Genomic DNA, 21778 nt, shown 5'->3' with positions numbered 1-21778 from the left:
AGGCTAACATGAGCCTCAAAACAATGTTGCCAGTTTCAAAAGCAAACAGAGTTGTATCAATTTCTCTCCACTTCAAATTGCAACTGGAAAGTAGTAGGGAAAGTCCCTCACCGAATTAGTTACAAATGTAACTACCTTCACAGCAGACAGAGAAAGAAAATCTATTAAAGCTTGCTAGAAAAAACGGGAGTTTTGGAGTGCTTTTACTACAACACTCCTATAATATTTGTAACACTCCCTTTAACTAAGTAATAATATCTAAACAAGTATTGTAGCATATATCAATTGTCCCATCATCCTATAAAGTATGGGATACGTGGGAGTTCCAGGGTGCTTTTACTACAGCACTTCCATAATGTTCCTAGCCTGTATAATTCACCCCACCATAGAGCATATTGTCACCTCCCCGTCCCTGGAGTAAACCACCCTGCACCTAAAATTATACGACCATAATGCACCTTATCAGTTATACCCCATTACGCGATTACTACCCCGCATCAACAGCCACCTCCCCCCAGAAACCACTGTGCCCGCCCGACGCGCGTTTCAAGGGCCCTTGAGAAAGCTCCATGAAAGGGAGTGAAACGCGCGTCGGGCGGGCACAGTGGTTTCTGGGGGAGGTGGCTGTTGATGCGGGGTAGTAATCGCGTAATGGGGTATAACTGATAAGGTGCATAAATCATCGTTATCTGTTTTAGGTTCAGGGCGTTTAATTCATTTAACCCTTGCACGTACACTGGGCAGTGGGAGGTGTAGTTAAACAACACCCTCCATAGAGAAAGTGCCCCTTAGCGAAGGCCTATCATGTGGAAGAGGAATCCAATGTATCCCATGCTCTATCAGTAGCTGGACATTTTGACTAATGCAGCCAGAAAGGGGATACACATTTATAAGCCATTAGTTCTTACCTGACAGGCCCAAAAATGCATTGCAGAGTATCTTTATTAAATGCACAATAACTCTGTGTTATAATGCATGTAGCAGCATTCATTGATATATATGTACAGCTTCAGAGTCCACTGTGCATGTCACCTTACCTGTCTGCCCCTCAGCCACCAAAGCTTATCATTTCGAAGGGCAAAGAAAGATGAAAATATGGAAAGGAATTTGGATGGACAATACTGTAAGGTGGATCATCACACATATGTTCATCAGGCCCTGACTAGCAAACTGTAAATTCTGGCAAACACCAGAGGGGCTGCTGTAAGATCCCATAGACAGTCACAATTTATTGGGCTGGTGGGGGCTGTTTGGGACTCTGTGTACTTGCAATGCCAGGGCCTATTTCAAATCCCCCTCTGGGCCTGCTGGTCATCCCTGCTGTAAAGGGCGCTGCCTCTGCAGTTGCTTCTGCTGGTTGGTATTTCCCAGTCATCTGGTTTGGTTATAAATATCATTTTTAGCAACATGAGCATGAAAGGGCAAATTCTATGCTGCCAGTTTATTGGTATGTCTTCAGCCATTGGTAGGATTGTGGGGGATTTAGATAAGTACAGTATGAAAAGGAGAGCTATAGTTTCTAAAATAAAGTTCTCTGCAGACAAATAAGAAGGCAATGGTATGTAGTGCCTCTCTACAATCTCTGGTACATCAGGCTTATTAAAGGGGAAGGAAAAGTATAATCACTGGGACATGCCAAAATGCTAGGTACCCCACAGTTATAATCGCTTACCTGAGACCCTGGCCCAATGCTCCTGTTTACTGATATTTCACAAACTCAGGTTACTTGGCTAGGAGCACCACCTCTTCTTCTTCCTTTAGGATCTTCTCTAAGTTCTGCTCCAGGTAGGCACCCAAAGTAGAGTGAAAAGCAGAACATAGAAGCAAAAAGCTGGCTCTTTCATTTACTGTGCATGCACACGCGGCCTGGGGCTGCAGAGAAGAATGAAGAAGTGGAAGAAGGTCACAACATGGGTGTCAGGACCTTCCTGTACTCGAACTCTGGACTCTATATTAGGCAGGTTCCGCATTACTCCACTGAGCCACTTGAGACCTTGGGCATCCAGCCCTAAACATTATATTCACCCCTCTTTGCTCCATTGTTCAGACTTGTCGCCTCCTCCTCCCTTAGTAAGCCCAGGTGGTTGCAATTGGACAATTATTGGGCTTTATAAGCCAGTTAGAAGCAACCCCTGGTTGCTTGTTCATTAAGCCCTTTTTGTGATTCCTGTGTCCGTACCTGCCTGACTCCTACCTGGTTCCTGCACCCGTACCTGCCCGTGTTCCTGTGACCATACCTGCCTGACTCCTGCCTGGTTCCGTTCCTCGTCTCCTGTCCCTGACTTCTGTTGGATCTCCCGGTATTTGACCTCGGCCTGTTTATTTGACTGCTCTCCGTCTTCAGCCTGCCCCTGACCACTGCCTGTTATTCGGACCCTCCTTGCCTGCTGCCAGTCCTGACCCTCTGCCTGCTATATGGACTTGTATTGTTTTGCCGCCTGCCTCTGACCACTGGCCTGTTTTATGGACTTGTATTTCTTGCTGAATCCTTAATAAATGTCTCTGCATCTCAATATGCCTTCTGCCTATATTACACAGCATATAGGCTCCTACCTGCCAGCCACCCACCTGTGGCTGTACCTGCCAGCCACCCACCTGTGGCTGCTCCTGACAATGGGGCTCCTACAGAAGTGCCCCGGGCCAACGTTTCTGTTTGCTGAAAGCTGCACTGGGAACTTCTGTAGGAGCATCATATTGGGATTTTCTTCATTCTTCAGTGTAGCCCTTGGCCTGTTCTTAAAAAAGTGTTTATATTCACTGGGGGGTGCTGAACATTCGGGACCCACCAGGTGATTATATCTTTCCATTATTATTATTTCAATATTTATTCAAAACTTACAGTCCCAAAGCACAGGCACCAAAGAATTCTGCAAGATTAGAACATGACCTTCTCAAACAGTCCGTTGATTTGAGTTTAAAGTATGCCTATGAACGTGTTGAGAACCACAAAGCACGTTAGGCCTTTTGTATAATAAAGAATTCTTTTAACCGCTACACGTGGCTCCTTGTTATCTATACAGCGACAGTTATTATCAATAAGTACCTTTAGGTTCTCAGTCAATAAATTGCCATTAGAGGTATAAGTGGCTTGCAAATTTTTACATCCCTGGTGCATAGTTTCAAAAATAGGCACTGTAGTAGTAATAATAATAATACCGAGCTTCCCTTAACTATTATATTTCTTTTCTATTAATAGCATTGGCTTAATTTTAACTGACAAGATAGCAACCCTGTTTGGGACCTCAATAAACATTAAGCAATAGGATTCAATGGGGCAGGATACTCTCACATTTTTTCTGCTCTATATTTGAATTACAGAACATTACTTACTCCTAAGAAACGATGACTACAATTTCAGACATGTTCTTTCTCAAAAATGGAATATCATGTTTGTTGAGGTACTTTTGTCCAAACAAACTTCTGCACTACATCATTGTTGCTAATGTGTCCTTTACTTTTACTGATGCTGGGGAACCAAACAAAGGGAAAAGCAATGCAGAATTCTTATCACCTAACTGCATTTTTTGCAAAGCAGAAAACTATGTAATAAAATGAATTAAGTTTGCCCAAGGAGCAGTAACCTATAGCAACCAATCGGTGGGTAGCATTTACTGGTCACATGTTTAAAAGCAAATATCTTAACTTAGTGCCTTATTACATATGGGGGTTAGTGTTTGGGGTCAATCCCCTTCCTCAGGTGCAGAATCCATTGTTCATGGCTTAACCTTTTCTCCCCCACTTCTCCTGTGTAACCTAATCATTAAGCTATAGCACCTCGGGTTTATTCTTCACTTGTGTTTTTCTGTCAGTGGATTGCCTGGCCTCTTGCAAAAAGAAACCTTCAGGTGGATTCAAAGTGTAATCCCTCCTCCCGAGGCAACTTCGGGGATTTGCCGAAATCACCTGCGCAGCGTGTGCCATCCCACCAGCAACTTACATTCAGGGAGATTAGTCACCCGTGAACAGGGAGATTTGTCGCGGGCGACTAATCTCCCCGTGTGCCAGAGCCCTAAAAAGACTGCAGCTCGGTTTAGAAGGATGGTAGACGTATCTGTCTATGTATGGTCTCCTTTACACACTGACAACCTAAGTAAACACACTAGGTTGCAATATAACATGTTTCATAGGATGTGCTTCTTAAATATGATGGTGGTACTTTCAGTAATGCATCGTTTCGTATAGGCCGGTTTCCCTCAATATTTTGTGTTTATAATAAAAATAATCAGTGATTCGCTTTAATGTAAAAATTCTGGTCATTTCCATGAAAATCAATTACAACACTTTTAACAAGGTTACTAGGTTCCAAAAGAGAGAAATAAAGTCACCATTCCTAATTGCTTAGTCCCATTGGGCCTCCAATGTACTTCAAACGTTATCTGCTAAAGAAAATACCCCAGAGGTCCTCACATCCCGTGGCTCCTCTTTAACACTTCAAATCTGAAACCTTGAGCTAGAGCCAATGAGCCCCCAAACCAATTCCCTGATACAGCCCATTAGATAAATACTTGATTAATGCCGGTAGGTGGCAGGCAGAGAAGTCTTGGTCCATTAACTGGTACCGTAAACCACCAGGGCTCATGATTTAGGTTTACCAGCAAACTATTTCATGTTTTTATGAAGAGTCAAAGAAGCCAGTCTTTTTAAAAAATGATTATTTTTAAAATAAGTATATTTGAAGGATAACTGAACTTGCGTTATGGTTTACTAGTTCTGCCCAGATCTTAAATTCCTTTCCTTACTGGTGTAAGTGTCAAGGAAATTTAAGAATTATGATGGACCTCTAACAGTAATAGGATGAGAATCATTCAACCTATGACTAAAATGATCCAATCATCTGATTGGCCATTCTAAGGTAGAGATGATTTCTATTTTTGAGAATGAACTTAATTTGCTGATGGAATTCAGTAATATCATACTGATATGGGACCTTGATATCATACAGAAGGATCTTTGCAATGATAGTGTTGGCCAACTGTCACTAGTGATAGGTGCCTATTATTAAAGAACATGTCAATCCCCAAAATAATTTTTGCTTAATAAAAGAAAACAACTTTCCAATATGAATTTATGTTTTAGATCTGCTAAAACTGTTCATGGGCAATACTGGGCTGCTGTGATTACTAGTGACCACATATAATTATCTGAATACCTTTTAGACAGTCCTGCTATAGGCTGACTTTGCTTTCTAACATTAAAATAATTTTTTATTATTATTTTATTATATTGTTATTCTTTTATTGCTCACTTACTTTTGTTCTGACATTTCATTCTCTTTAGGTGGTTAGGGAATATAAACCCTAGCAACCATATACCTGTGTAGGTTCAATACTATTGACCTGAAGAGCGGAACACTAACACTATACTCAATAGCTAGGAGCCCACTGGAAGTGAGCCTGATAGTGTGAGAATCACGTCCCTAATGTTACTGTAGACAGCTCTGTTGCTATGGGGTGTGGTGCAAAGAAAATGTCATTTTTACCAAATGATTGGTGGCCTGGGGAAGCAATTATTTTATTATACAGGTATGGGATCTATCTATCCGAAGTCCACTATCTAGTAATTCCACAGCACATGAATGTCACTTTGTATCTAGTCTTATTTAAGCAAATTATTCATATTGTCTTCAGAAACAGCACAGTCCTCATAACACAAGATAACTCTTATTAATAAAACATTCGTTTATCTACCATAACTGGAAACATATCTTTTGTACACTGTGGGATATATTTAATTGTGTGTTAATGATACTGGTAGCTTTTTGTATTGTATCAGATAGTACAATAGGTTTAATATTAATAATATTACAGCTCCTACAGTTCTAGAATTATGGAGAAAGTTTAGTACTTGGCAGGAATGTAATTGAAACAGAGCAACCTGTGTCAAACCTGTCCAGCCAATCAGTGATGAGCAACTGGTGGAAATGAAAATGAGCTGCAGCAATTGTTTGATGATAAAGGGCAGAGAGTGACAGTTGGAGAAAGACAGTTGGAGAAAGACAGTTGGAGAGCAGTGATAGAGAGAGGCAGAGGGTGACTGTTGAGAGAGAAAAAGGAGAAAGCAGTGAGAGAGAGGCAGCGATCATTGGAGAGAGATTGAGGTAAGAGCAGCGATAGAGACAATTGGAGAGAGACAGAGGTGAGAGCAGTTATAGAAGCAGAGAGAGACCTTTGGAGAGAGTCAGTTAGAGGAGAGAGCAGCGATAGAGAGAGGCAGAGGAGAAAGCAGTGATAGAGAAACACAGATTTGAAAGATCATTGGAGAGAGACTGAGGAAAGAGCAGTGATAGAGACTATTGGCGAGCAGAGAGAGACCATTGGAGAGGGTCAGTTAGAGGAGAGAGTAGTGATAGAGAGACATAGAGAGGGCAAAAAACTCGATGGAGACTATAATTTTCAAGAAAAGGAAGCTAGAAGAGACTTCAAAAGGAGGAGAGGGCAGAAGCACAGACAGCTCTGAAGCCAGCAATAAGAAGCTAAAATATGACCATCAAGTGCCCCGTGGCCCTGTTTATTTAAAAGACCCATGGAACAGCTTTGGCAAGATAGGGGAAGCCCTGAAAATGTTCAGTGAATTTGGAGAAAATGGATACCAATTTAATAAGAGCAAGGAAGAGAGTTTTACCCCTGTAAATTTCCTGGATAAACAACCAAACATCAGTGAGACCTCCTGGAGCGCAGTGACCACCCAGATGATTAATGTGCACAGGAAGTATGGATTTGACTTCGAGACCCTCTGCCTAAGTATCAACATGCTGCAAAGATACCTGGATTGCACCCCTATAGAAATTGCTATCTTAAAGGCAGTTGGCGCTACCTGTCTCTATGTGGCCTGCAAAGTAGTTGAGAAACATCATCCCAAAAAACGAAAATTTCTAAAGGCATTTACTAACACCGGCCTAACACCCACATTATTGTATGGCCTAGAGAAACTAATTCTGAAGAAGCTACATTGTCGTCTGTGGGCTCCAACCATCAACTCTTTCCTTGAATATTATTCTCTTCAGAGAATGTCAAGGAATAAGAATTCCCATGCCCACCTCACCAGGGAAGTAAAGACCCTTCTAGCTGCTAAAGCAGTCGCTGCATTGAGCATGACCAGCTATAAAGCTCAAGCCCACAAACCATCCATTATGGCTCAGAGCTGCCTAAAAGCAGCAGACCTACTAATGCAGGAGGGCATAGAGAAGGCTGCCCCTTTAACATCTTTAGAAAAGGGCTTCTTGTACCAACTGATGCCAGCTGTGTTTAAGAGACCTACCCCGCAGCAAAAAGAAAGGGAGTAGAAGGGGTAAGTATGGCAGTATAGTTAAACATCACACTAACATACTTCTAACTCTTTAGGGAAACACTAAAAACAGGTGGGACTAGCGGGTCTGTTAGGCACCTTTATTGCACTAGGGGGATGTTCCATTCCTTTTTATTCCCCATGTCTGACAGCAGATGCCGGGGTCTGCTTTATGCTCAGGAATAGAGAGGAATTCGGCATTCACCTAGTGGTGTAAAGGCAATCTTGGGGCAGGTCTTGATTTAACTTTTAGTTTTCATACATATGGGCAAGTTTAAAGTAATAGGTGGATGCTCCGTTCCTGTTTACATCTATGTGACTGCTGATGCCGGGATCTGCGGTCTGACCAGAGAGCATTCACCTTCCACCAGCAGTGCCCCCCCTCCATTTAAATATTAAGTACAAGTTAAATATAGTTAATTACAATTAAACAACACACAGCATACGTTTAATTCTTTAGGAAGCAATAACTCTATAACACTAAAAACAGGTGGGACTAGCGGGTCTATTAGGCACCTTTATTGCACTAGGGGGATGTTCCATTCCTTTTTATTCCACGTGTCTGACAGCAGATGCCGGGGTCTGCTTTATGCTCAGGAATAGAGAGGAATTCAGCATTCACCTAGTGGTGTAAAGGCAATCTTGGGGCAGGACTTGATTTAACTTTTAGTTTTCATACATAATATATACAAGTTAAATATAGTTAAGTATAGTTAAACAACACACAGCATACGTCTAATTCTTTAGGGAGCAATAACTCTATAACACTAAATACAGGAGGGACTAGCGGGTCTATTAGGCACCTTTATTGCACTAGGGGGATGTTCCATTCCTTTTTATTCCACGTGTCTGACAGCAGATGCCGGGGTCTGCTTTATGCTCAGGAATAGAGAGGAATTCGGCATTCACCTAGTGGTGTAAAGGCAATCTTGAGGCAGGACTTAATTCAGCTTTTTGTTTTCATACATATGGGCAAGTTTAAAGTAATAGGTGGATGCTCCGTTCCCGTTTACATCTGTGTGACTGCTGATGCCGGGGTCTGCGGTCTGACCAGAGAGCATTCACCTTCCACCAGCAGTGCCCCCCCTCCATTTAAATATTAAGTATAAGTTAAGTATAGTTAATTACAGTTAAACAACACACAGCATACGTTTAATTCTTTAGGAAGCAATAACTCTATAACACTAAAAACAGGAGGGACTAGCAGGTCTATTAGGCACCTTTATTGCACTAGGGGGATGTTCCATTCCTTTTTATTCCACGTGTCTGACAGCAGATGCCGGGGTCTGCTTTATGCTCAGGAATAGAGAGGAATTCGGCATTCACCTAGTGGTGTAAAGGCAATCTTGGGGCAGGACTTGATTTAACTTTTAGTTTTCATACATAATATATACAAGTTAAATATAGTTAAGTATAGTTAAACAACACACAGCATACGTCTAATTCTTTAGGGAGCAATAACTCTATAACACTTAAAACAGGTGGGACTAGCAGGTCTATTAGGCACCTTTATTGCACTAGGGGGATGTTCCATTCCTTTTTATTCCCCATGTCTGACAGCAGATGCCGGGGTCTGCTTTATGCTCAGGAATAGAGAGGAATTCAGCATTCACCTAGTGGCAATCTTGGGGCAGGACTTGATTCAACTTTTAGTTTTCATACATACAAAAAACCAACTTAAGAAACTCCCTAACGGGTGTTCCACAACAGACTTCAATTAACTGCACCGTTATTTAGTTGCCTAATTGGACTCACTTAATTGACACAGAGTTTTAGTAGATCGTGAAATTAAAATTTAACCTTTATTAATTTATAATAAAACTTACATAAGTAATAAATAGAAAAGAAAAAAGAAAATCCCATTAAAAATAGCAGGGGGTATATCAGAGATCTTATCAGTTCTCCAGGGAGCATCAATTGTTAGTTGCTATTTCACTGAGGCTAACATGAGCCTCAAAACAATGTTGCCAGTTTCAAAAGCAAACAGAGTTGTATCAATTTCTCTCCACTTCAAATTGCAACTGGAAAGTAGTAGGGAAAGTCCCTCACCGAATTAGTTACAAATGTAACTACCTTCACAGCAGACAGAGAAAGAAAATCTATTAAAGCTTGCTAGAAAAAACGGGAGTTTTGGAGTGCTTTTACTACAACACTCCTATAATATTTGTAACACTCCCTTTAACTAAGTAATAATATCTAAACAAGTATTGTAGCATATATCAATTGTCCCATCATCCTATAAAGTATGGGATACGTGGGAGTTCCAGGGTGCTTTTACTACAGCACTTCCATAATGTTCCTAGCCTGTATAATTCACCCCACCATAGAGCATATTGTCACCTCCCCGTCCCTGGAGTAAACCACCCTGCACCTAAAATTATACGACCATAATGCACCTTATCAGTTATACCCCATTACGCGATTACTACCCCGCATCAACAGCCACCTCCCCCCAGAAACCACTGTGCCCGCCCGACGCGCGTTTCAAGGGCCCTTGAGAAAGCTCCATGAAAGGGAGTGAAACGCGCGTCGGGCGGGCACAGTGGTTTCTGGGGGGAGGTGGCTGTTGATGCGGGGGTAGTAATCGCGTAATGGGGTATAACTGATAAGGTGCATTATGGTCGTATAATTTTAGGTGCAGGGTGGTTTACTCCAGGGACGGGGAGGTGACAATATGCTCTATGGTGGGGTGAATTATACAGGCTAGGAACATTATGGAAGTGCTGTAGTAAAAGCACCCTGGAACTCCCACGTATCCCATACTTTATAGGATGATGGGACAATTGATATATGCTACAATACTTGTTTAGATATTATTACTTAGTTAAAGGGAGTGTTACAAATATTATAGGAGTGTTGTAGTAAAAGCACTCCAAAACTCCCGTTTTTTCTAGCAAGCTTTAATAGATTTTCTTTCTCTGTCTGCTGTGAAGGTAGTTACATTTGTAACTAATTCGGTGAGGGACTTTCCCTACTACTTTCCAGTTGCAATTTGAAGTGGAGAGAAATTGATACAACTCTGTTTGCTTTTGAAACTGGCAACATTGTTTTGAGGCTCATGTTAGCCTCAGTGAAATAGCAACTAACAATTGATGCTCCCTGGAGAACTGATAAGATCTCTGATATACCCCCTGCTATTTTTAATGGGATTTTCTTTTTTCTTTTCTATTTATTACTTATGTAAGTTTTATTATAAATTAATAAAGGTTAAATTTTAATTTCACGATCTACTAAAACTCTGTGTCAATTAAGTGAGTCCAATTAGGCAACTAAATAACGGTGCAGTTAATTGAAGTCTGTTGTGGAACACCCGTTAGGGAGTTTCTTAAGTTGGTTTTTTGTACATATTAACACTTCATTTGCACGTTTTTTGGAGATTTTTTCTCCGTGTCTATCTCCTTTGTAGAATCTGGTTCAGTTTGATGCTTGGTTGTGGAGGGTGCAGCTATTTTCTTCTCTCTCTATAGTTTTCATACATATGGGCAAGTTTAAAGTAATAGGTGGATGCTCCGTTCCCGTTTACATCTGTGTGACTGCTGATGCCGGGGTCTGCGGTCTGACCAGAGAGCATTCACCTTCCACCAGCAGTGCCCCCCCTCCATTTAAATATTAAGTATAAGTTAAATATAGTTAATTACAGTTAAACAACACACAGCATATGTTTAATTCTTTAGGAAGCAATAACTCTATAACACTAAAAACAGGTGGGACTAGCAGGTCTATTAGGCACCTTTATTGCACTAGGGGGATGTTCCATTCCTTTTTATTCCCCATGTCTGACAGCAGAAGCCGGGGTCTGCTGTCTGCTCAGGGAAACCATTGGAATAGAGAGGAATTAGACATTCACCTAGTGGCGTAAAGGCAATCTTGGGGCAGGGTTCAGACGTTACTAACATTTAGTTTTCATACATATGGGCAAGTTTAAAGCAATAGGTGGATGCTCCGTTCCTGTTTACATCTGTCTGACTGCTGATGCCGGGGTCTGCGGTCTGACCAGAGAGCATTTACCTTCCACCATCAGTGCCCCCCCTCCATTTAATACACAGGATTTTATACACAGGAGCCTTTGAACCACTGGGTGGAGACTGCATTCCTTTTCACTCCATCCCTCAGACTGCAGAAGCCGGGGTCTGCAGGCTGCCTGGGGTCGGAATGGAAGGGAATGCAGAATTCACCTAGTGGCTTATGCTGCCATTTCCCATGCACTGCTTCCTTTATATAAATATGGCGCATTGATCCTAGGAGTAATTCCGATTGCCGTTAAGGAGTCAGGAAGGAATTTTTCCCTCTAGTGAAGCAGATTGGCCCAAGCTTCTCAGAGGTGTTTTTTTGCCTTCCTTAGGACCAAAAAGCCAAGTTCAGTAGGTACACAGTTAAGCATTTATATTTTCAATAAAGCTTCCACATTTTAAACATAATACTGGTGTATGTGTCTTTATTCTGGCTTTTGGGGCACTGAGGGGGTAGAGGACCTTCACTCGGTAGGTATAAGATATACAGAGAGGCCTAAATATTGGCCTAACCAGGTTTCTTTGGTAATAATGAAGTGTTATAACCATGTAAAAATTACTAAGGGCAGGTCAGACTGTAACAGGTGTGTGTTAGACCCCTCTGTCACCCTGAGGTGGGCGAAGCAATTCCAACAGTAGTGCGGAAAGAGCAAATGCATTTTCTGCACTACTAAGGAATTTTGCATTGTATAATTTATCTGCCCCTTCTAACCTGCGGGCACTGCCGCCTTAGGCAAGTACTCCACTATCCTCATGGCCAGAGTGCCCCTGATCTTAAGCTGATGGCTATTAGATCCCAACTTTGCCTCCGGATATTCTAGAAGATCAAATTGAGAACATGGGTTGTTTGTCTAAATATAACAATATGTCATTTTTTATTGCAATGCCACATTACAGTTTAAGTGGCATATAACACTTAAGACTGTAAATCTGAGCATCCCTGATCTATAACATACTGATAAACTGTGAATGGAAACACATTTGTAGGGACCCATAAGGTTAATGTGCCCTTATGGCTTTAAACACGACCTTTCCTTTTCTCCTTGTTTCTGGGCAAATTATCTCAGATCTGTGTGGATGCTCCATGAAGCCTGGGATCCACACTGGCCCAGGAATAGTTTCTGCCCTAAGGGAGACCATCACCCTTAGTGAGGTTGTGGAGCAGGGACCCCGTGATCAAGGTATAGAAAGCATAGGTTATATCATTATATAGCACTTTATAGGAAAGTGAATCAGTGAGCACTTATATAGAAAGAGCAGCTTTCCAGCTCCAACTAGGAGACTAAAGGAATAGTCTCATACAGGCTTACTGCCTGAGCAAAGGGAAACAGTAGTGAAGGGATCATAGATTAGTTCCAACCCTGCCCCCACTTTTCCAAAATAGGATAAAATGGTGGATTTCCTATCTTCTTGCTTGCTGTTGGCTTTACCTTGCCCATACTCTTTGAGAGGGATAAACAGGTGCACACCAAACTCTTTTGCTTGATCTGCTTTACCATCATCTGTACCTGTTGCATACTTGCTATACCTCCTAGCAGTGTGAGTATTGTTAACCCTGCATTCACATCTTTTGTCTGGGACAAATAAATCATCTGTTATTCTGTTTTGCAAAAGCTTCTGGCGTTCATAAATTCATTTAACCCTTGCACGTACACTGGGCAGTGGGAGGTGTAGTTAAACAACACCCTCCATAGAGAAAGTGCCCCTTAGCGAAGGCCTATCATGTGGAAGAGGAATCCAATGTATCCCATGCTCTATCAGTAGCTGGACATTTTGACTAATGCAGCCAGAAAGGGGATACACATTTATAAGCCATTAGTTCTTACCTGACAGGCCCAAAAATGCATTGCAGAGTATCTTTATTAAATGCACAATAACTCTGTGTTATAATGCATGTAGCAGCATTCATTGATATATATGTACAGCTTCAGAGTCCACTGTGCATGTCACCTTACCTGTCTGCCCCTCAGCCACCAAAGCTTATCATTTCGAAGGGCAAAGAAAGATGAAAATATGGAAAGGAATTTGGATGGACAATACTGTAAGGTGGATCATCACACATATGTTCATCAGGCCCTGACTAGCAAACTGTAAATTCTGGCAAACACCAGAGGGGCTGCTGTAAGATCCCATAGACAGTCACAATTTATTGGGCTGGTGGGGGCTGTTTGGGACTCTGTGTACTTGCAATGCCAGGGCCTATTTCAAATCCCCCTCTGGGCCTGCTGGTCATCCCTGCTGTAAAGGGCGCTGCCTCTGCAGTTGCTTCTGCTGGTTGGTATTTCCCAGTCATCTGGTTTGGTTATAAATATCATTTTTAGCAACATGAGCATGAAAGGGCAAATTCTATGCTGCCAGTTTATTGGTATGTCTTCAGCCATTGGTAGGATTGTGGGGGATTTAGATAAGTACAGTATGAAAAGGAGAGCTATAGTTTCTAAAATAAAGTTCTCTGCAGACAAATAAGAAGGCAATGGTATGTAGTGCCTCTCTACAATCTCTGGTACATCAGGCTTATTAAAGGGGAAGGAAAAGTATAATCACTGGGACATGCCAAAATGCTAGGTACCCCACAGTTATAATCGCTTACCTGAGACCCTGGCCCAATGCTCCTGTTTACTGATATTTCACAAACTCAGGTTACTTGGCTAGGAGCACCACCTCTTCTTCTTCCTTTAGGATCTTCTCTAAGTTCTGCTCCAGGTAGGCACCCAAAGTAGAGTGAAAAGCAGAACATAGAAGCAAAAAGCTGGCTCTTTCATTTACTGTGCATGCACACGCGGCCTGGGGCTGCAGAGAAGAATGAAGAAGTGGAAGAAGGTCACAACATGGGTGTCAGGACCTTCCTGTACTCGAACTCTGGACTCTATATTAGGCAGGTTCCGCATTACTCCACTGAGCCACTTGAGACCTTGGGCATCCAGCCCTAAACATTATATTCACCCCTCTTTGCTCCATTGTTCAGACTTGTCGCCTCCTCCTCCCTTAGTAAGCCCAGGTGGTTGCAATTGGACAATTATTGGGCTTTATAAGCCAGTTAGAAGCAACCCCTGGTTGCTTGTTCATTAAGCCCTTTTTGTGATTCCTGTGTCCGTACCTGCCTGACTCCTACCTGGTTCCTGCACCCGTACCTGCCCGTGTTCCTGTGACCATACCTGCCTGACTCCTGCCTGGTTCCGTTCCTCGTCTCCTGTCCCTGACTTCTGTTGGATCTCCCGGTATTTGACCTCGGCCTGTTTATTTGACTGCTCTCCGTCTTCAGCCTGCCCCTGACCACTGCCTGTTATTCGGACCCTCCTTGCCTGCTGCCAGTCCTGACCCTCTGCCTGCTATATGGACTTGTATTGTTTTGCCGCCTGCCTCTGACCACTGGCCTGTTTTATGGACTTGTATTTCTTGCTGAATCCTTAATAAATGTCTCTGCATCTCAATATGCCTTCTGCCTATATTACACAGCATATAGGCTCCTACCTGCCAGCCACCCACCTGTGGCTGTACCTGCCAGCCACCCACCTGTGGCTGCTCCTGACAATGGGGCTCCTACAGAAGTGCCCCGGGCCAACGTTTCTGTTTGCTGAAAGCTGCACTGGGAACTTCTGTAGGAGCATCATATTGGGATTTTCTTCATTCTTCAGTGTAGCCCTTGGCCTGTTCTTAAAAAAGTGTTTATATTCACTGGGGGGTGCTGAACATTCGGGACCCACCAGGTGATTATATCTTTCCATTATTATTATTTCAATATTTATTCAAAACTTACAGTCCCAAAGCACAGGCACCAAAGAATTCTGCAAGATTAGAACATGACCTTCTCAAACAGTCCGTTGATTTGAGTTTAAAGTATGCCTATGAACGTGTTGAGAACCACAAAGCACGTTAGGCCTTTTGTATAATAAAGAATTCTTTTAACCGCTACACGTGGCTCCTTGTTATCTATACAGCGACAGTTATTATCAATAAGTACCTTTAGGTTCTCAGTCAATAAATTGCCATTAGAGGTATAAGTGGCTTGCAAATTTTTACATCCCTGGTGCATAGTTTCAAAAATAGGCACTGTAGTAGTAATAATAATAATACCGAGCTTCCCTTAACTATTATATTTCTTTTCTATTAATAGCATTGGCTTAATTTTAACTGACAAGATAGCAACCCTGTTTGGGACCTCAATAAACATTAAGCAATAGGATTCAATGGGGCAGGATACTCTCACATTTTTTCTGCTCTATATTTGAATTACTGAACATTACTTACTCCTAAGAAACGATGACTACAATTTCAGACATGTTCTTTCTCAAAAATGGAAAAGCATGTTTGTTGAGGTAATTCTTTCTCAAAAATGGAATATCATGTTTGTTGAGGTACTTTTGTCCAAACAAACTTCTGCACTACATCATTGTTGCTAATGTGTCCTTTACTTTTACTGATGCTGGGGAACCGGAAAACTATTTCCACTCTGGTTGCTCTGCACCAACATAAACAAAGGGAAAAGCAATGCAGAATCCTTATCACCTAACTGCATTTTTTGCAAAGCAGAAAACTATGTAATAAAATTAATTAAGTTTGCCCAAGGAGCAGTAACCTATAGCAACCAATCGGTGGGTAGCATTTACTGGTCACATGTTTAAAAGCAAATATCTTATTGGTTGCTGTGGGTTACTGCTCTTAGGCAAACTTAGTGCCTTATTACATATGGGGGTTAGTGTTTGGGGTCAATCCCCTTCCTCAGGTGCAGAATCCATTGTTCATGGCTTAACCTTTTCTCCCCCACTTCTCCTGTGTAACCTAATCATTAAGGCTATAGCACCTCGGGTTTATTCTTCACTTGTGTTTTTCTGTCAGTGGATTGCCTGGCCTCTTGCAAAAAGAAACCTTCAGGTGGATTCAAAGAGTAATCCCTCCTCGCAGGATCACCCCCTACCGTAACTACTAGGGGGAGCTTGGGAACAACTAGGGTACTAGGACATTCCATAGTATCTAACCCAGTGGGGAAATGTTTTCTTATTACCAGTAGCATAACTACACAAACCTGACCAGGTGTGTATAGTAGCGATGGGCGAAATGTTTCGCCAGGCATGGATTCGGCGAATTTCCGCGTTTCACCGCTGGCGGATTGTTTCGCGAAACGGATGAAAAAATTGACGCGGAAAAATTCTGCGCACATCCAAAAATTGTCACGGGCGTCATAAAAGAATAGCCGCGGGCGTCATAAAAGAATAGCCGCGGGCGTCATAAAAGAATAGCCGCGGGCGTCATAAAAGAATAGCCGCGGGCGTCATAAAAGAATAGCCGCGGGCGTCATAAAAGAATAGCCGCGGGATAAAATGATAGCCGCGGGCGACAAAATAATAGCCGCGGGCGACAAATTTTTTGTTGCACGACATTTTCACCGTTTCACGACATTTTCGCCATTTCACGGATCTTTTAAATGGTTCGCGAATTTTTCGGCGAAGCGAAACGGATCAGATTCGCTCATCACTAGTGTATAGGGTTTCCTGTTCCACTGTCCAGGGAACAGGCCATGGGGAAGGGGACTTTGACGACACAGGGCAAGGTAGTGGTTAAAACTGGACAGGTGGCAACACCCCTGTAAAAAAAAAAATCAGGATTTGCTTCCTCCCTTTCCCTGACTGGAAAACACAGGACAACTGTGCCACTTGTGTTTTTATGTTTTACCATTGAAGTAACTGGAGAGCAACTACACCACGTTGGTATCTTCTCTGCTGGTCATGGCTCGTGTGTCATCTGCCTTAAGGCAGCCCCCAGATACGCTCTCTTTGGTTGGGATTGGTGGACCACCATACAGATAGCAATAATTGTATGAAACTTCATTTCATATAATGTTACTGGTACATCTTATAGACTCTGACCCTGATTTATACATTATTTCATTTTATTGTATTTTAAGCAAAAATGGAGTTGGTTATAGTGAAGCACAGAGATGAGTGGCATAATGACTACTTGCCTTAACAGACTGTAAATAATATCAGCCTTGGCATTGTCCCTGTTTATCTCTACTTCTCAGTCTCTGTACTCCCTCTTCTCCAAATTCTCTCTCAGCATTGTCCCTTCTGAGGGAGTGACCTTGATTCTATCTCATTTACATGGAGCATTTTTCATCCTGTGGAAATATTTCGTTTCGGGACCTTTCCATCATTAACTGAATTTACAGCAATTTCCTCATGTGTTTTCTCTAAGGGATTCTGCTTTGAGATGCACATTAAATCTCCATTAATACCTCATTATCCCGCTGATACGATTACCACGATAATGAGGCAGAAATTCTAATTGTCCCTGGTTCTTATTGTACAGTTCATATACCTGGCAACGCAGCAGCAAACAGAAAAAAATAAAAGTAAAAAAATAACTGTCAACTGTGTCTGACACAATCAAGTTATATTTCTGCTGAAACAGAAGCCTGTGGTTTATTAGGTCCTAATAGGGAATTTGCCATTTAAAAAATACCGCTCTATATCATGAGATACTTTGGCATCTTGAAAAGGTGAGAGCACTAATAGAAGACCTTTGTGGGTTAAAGGTTGACATTAATTTGAATTGTTTGCCTATTTTTTTTTTTCTTTTTAGGAATTTATGGGAAGGGATTCAAAATATTTAAGTTTTGGACATAGACAAGAAAGCAAAAGGTGAAGATGAGAAAGAATAATTATTTAGCCATGTCTTATTGAATCTTATGGGGTTATTTAACAGAAGACTCATAGTTTGAGCCACTATTTTTAAATTGCTGATGCTTTTGATTTAATGCTATGGGTTCTATAACAGTAGGAAACCTGCAAATTGTATTACTTTTCTTACCTTTATTACATTGCCCTCTTAGCTTACCTAAAGATCTGTGACCTTCCAACTTCCAAATCCAACTTCTAATCAGGGCCGCCATCAGAAATCACAGGGCCCCTCACAACTAAATTTTCTCCCCCCCCTCCTCCCACACCCCCAATTGCCCCTCTCCCAGTGACCCCTCCCATCAATACAAAGGACATACAGACATTGGTAGCCAGGGCCCCCCTAAAACATTGGTGGGCAGGGGTTACGTTTTGCATTGGTGCCAGGGAAAATCATTGCTAGCCAGCCCAGGGCCCCCTTAAACATTGGTGGTCCTCCCCCAAATTACTATGGCCTGCTCCCTGCTGCTTCCTTCCGCATCCTTCGACTCCCCCCAGCATCCTCTGGCTCCCCCCAGGGCCCCCAAGCGTCTTCCAGTTCCCCCCTTTTCTTCCCCCAGCGGCCTCCGGCTCCGGTGGTGTCCTCCGCTATGAGCCGTGGCTCCCCGCTACTTCTGCTCTTCTATAAGGTTGCGCCCCGTACGTGTGACATCAGTACGTACGGCCGTAACCTTATAAAAGCGCAGATGTAGCGGGGAGCTGCGGCACATAGCGGAGGACACAACTAAAGATAGGGCCCGGACTTGATTAAAGGGGGCCCGAGCTAAAAAAACTCTAGCATGGTCGGGCCCCCTTTAAAGCTAAAAACGACTGGGCCCTGGACAATTGTCCCCCCTGTGCCCCCCTGATGGCGGCCCTGCTTCCAATTAAATGGATGCCAGAGAAACAAGTAACAAAACTGATACGACAGAAGGCATCACTTTGTGCCCATACATGGGTCAATAGGCTGCCAACTCAATTGAGAGCGGACAGACAATATATGGTGGAGTGCAGGCCCTTTGGGTTAAAGTGGCACAAAGAAGTGTGTTCACCAAAAAATGTGTAGTTTTTGTTAGTCATTTTCCATTATGGCTGATTTGAGTTGTCTCCTGACATCCGATTGTACCATCTTAAAATTTCATGAAAGTGACACTGATGTGACAAAATGACAGCTGGATTCACTGGAAGGTGTCAATATGTTTTAATCACCCCCGGTGAATCCATTTGCAGTTATTTTCCCAGGTGTACCTAGAGCTAAAATACACTCGCACAGTAAAGCTGTTAGCAATGACAGTGTAATAAAAATCAGGAATTATACTCCACAGAAAACTTTTTATTTGTAAAAAAGATAAACAGAATGTCAGGTCAGCTTAGCGATATTTTTTTTGTGGGTCTTTAAATTTCTTTTACAGGTATGGGACCTGGGGTTTTCCGGATAAGGGGTCTTTCCGTAATTCAGAGCTCCTACCTTAAGTCTAATGAAAAAAATAAGAATAACAGTAATTAAACCCAATAGGACTATTTTGGCTCCAATAAGGATTAATTATATCTTAGTTGGGATCAAGTACAGGTACTGTTTTATTATTACAGAGAAAAGGGAATCATTTAAACATTAAATAAACCCAATAGGGCTGTTCTGCCCCAATAAGGGGTAATTATATCTTAGTTGGGATCAAGTACAGGTACTGTTTTATTATTACAGAGAAAAGGGAATCATTTAACCATTAAATAAACCCAATAGGGCTGTTCTGCCCCAATAAGGGGTAATTATATCTTAGTTGGGATCAAGTACAGGTACTGTTTTATTATTACAGAGAAAAGGGAATCATTTAAACATTAAATAAACCCAATAGGGCTGTTCTGCCCCAATAAGGGGTAATTATATCTTAGTTGGGATCAAGTACAGGTACTGTTTTATTATTACAGAGAAAAGGGAATCATTTAACCATGAAATAAACCCAATAGGGCTGTTCTGCCCCCAATAAGGGGTAATTATATCTTAGTTGGGATCAAGTACAGGTACTGTTTTATTATTACAGAGAAAAAGAAAATCATTTTTAAAAATGTCAAATATTTGATTGAAATCGAGTCTATGGGAGATGGCCTTTCCGTAATTTGGAACTTTCTGGATAATGGGTTTCCGGATAAGGGGTCCGATACCTGTACTTCCAATCTCTAAATTATGTTTACTATATAAAGTTTAATTTTTAAAAAAACTTTTTAATTTTTAAAAAACTGCTACGTGACCTGTGCTCAGGTAAACTTCAGTCACACTTTACTACCGCGCTGCAAGTTGCAGTGATATCACCCCCCTCCATTTCCCCCAGCAGCCGATCAGCAGAACAATGGGAAAGTAGCAAGATAGCAGCTCCCTGACACCTTCATTGCTAAAAGTAGTAGCCATCAGGATAGCGCTCAATAGTAAGAAGTCCAAGTCCAGCTTGGGACTCCTCCAGTTACATGGGAGTAGGAGAAACAATAGGTTACCTGAAAGCAGTTCTAATGTGTAGCGCTGGCTCTTTCTGAAAGCTCAGACTCAGGCACAATGCACTAAGTTGGCGCCTACACACTAATATTTCAACTAAAAAATACATTTGTTGGTTCAAGAATAGAAGATTAAATGGTAGAGTGAATTATTTGCTATGTAAACAGTGTAATTTAGAAATAAAAAATCACCATAAAAATCCATGACTTTAAATATTTGCATGTGTCACACACTGGTATATAAATGATGATGGCATGGCAGGTCTGAGTGGGTCCACATTAGGGTCAGATGTGGCTCTATGTCAACCTGTGCATCACTAATTCCCCTTTCTTTCCTGTGTTAGTAGTGTGAGGACAGTGAGTCTGAACATTTTTTGGTGTTAGAAATGGGGCCAACGTCAAAGCAGCCTTCATTAGAGCTGGACGGGTTGGGTTAGTTTAGGTTAGTACATTGCTGTCCAACTGGCCTATGCTGCCTGTGTGTGCCATACTCTGCCTGTCCTATGCTGCCTATGTGTGCAATATTCTGACTTCCCTATGCTGCCCATGTGTGCCATACTCTGCCTGCCCTATGCTGCCTGTGTGTGCCATACTCTGCCTGCCCTATGCTGCCCATGTGTGCCATACTCTACCTGCCCTATGCTGCCCATGTGTGCCATACTCTGCCTGCCTTATGCTGCCTGTGTGTGCCATACTCTACCTGCCCTATGCTGCCCATGTGTGCCATACTCTGCCTGCCTATGCTGCCCATGTGTGCCATACACTGCCTGCCCTATGCTGCCTGTGTGTGCCATATTCTGACTGCCCTATGCGGCCTGTGTGTGCCATACTCTGCCTGCCCTATGCGGCCCCTGTGTGCCATACTCTACCTGCCATATGCTGTCTGTGTGTGCCATACTCTGTCTGCCCTATGCTGCCTGTGTGTGCCATACTCTGCATGCCCTGCCAGTGTGTGCCATATTCTGCCTGCCCTACCTGTGTGTGCCATACTCTGCCCTATGCTGCCTGTGGTGGTGAACCCGGCAGGGGTTTGTTGTGGGAGTTTGTTAGCATTTGGAAATAGTTGTTAGGGGTCTCTAAGGTGTGTAATTATTTTGTGCTGGGGGTTGCTGTGCTGTCCACAGGGGAGGATTAGACATATGGATTTAAGGGTGTGGCTTAGTATGACTTAATAAACCTTCACACATAAGTAATGGATGATATCCCTCCAGTGAGCACCAACCATTTGGGTTTTTTGCTGTCCTGCCAACCTTAAAAGGGTTGCAGCCCACTGCACCCCCTAGTTTTGCTATAGAAGTTGGCAAAAAACATAATTATAGATGCTCTTGTGATAACATGGGTGTGGCT

General features: G+C 42.4%; 1 protein-coding gene across 1 annotated transcript; it reads left to right on the top strand.

The window, feature by feature from the left end:
- Positions 1–6376: 6376 nt before the first annotated feature.
- LOC105948062 (cyclin-O protein B-like) lies at positions 6377–7282 on the top strand. The gene has a single exon (XM_012968722.2). It carries the CDS (start codon positions 6377–6379, stop codon positions 7280–7282), a length of 906 nt encoding a protein of 301 aa, XP_012824176.1.
- The last annotated feature ends 14496 nt before the right edge of the window (positions 7283–21778 follow it).

Source organism: Xenopus tropicalis, chromosome 8, assembly GCF_000004195.4.
Source record: "Xenopus tropicalis strain Nigerian chromosome 8, UCB_Xtro_10.0, whole genome shotgun sequence".
In the NCBI taxonomy this organism is placed as follows: Eukaryota; Metazoa; Chordata; class Amphibia; order Anura; family Pipidae; genus Xenopus; species Xenopus tropicalis.
Note: the sequence above shows the minus strand (reverse complement) of the source record. Positions and strands in the feature narration are given on the sequence as shown.

Excerpts from the sequence above, each read along its gene's own strand:
- LOC105948062 (XM_012968722.2), top strand. The coding sequence starts at position 6,377 with ATGGAGACTATAATTTTCAAGAAAAGGAAGCTAGAAGAGACTTCAAAA.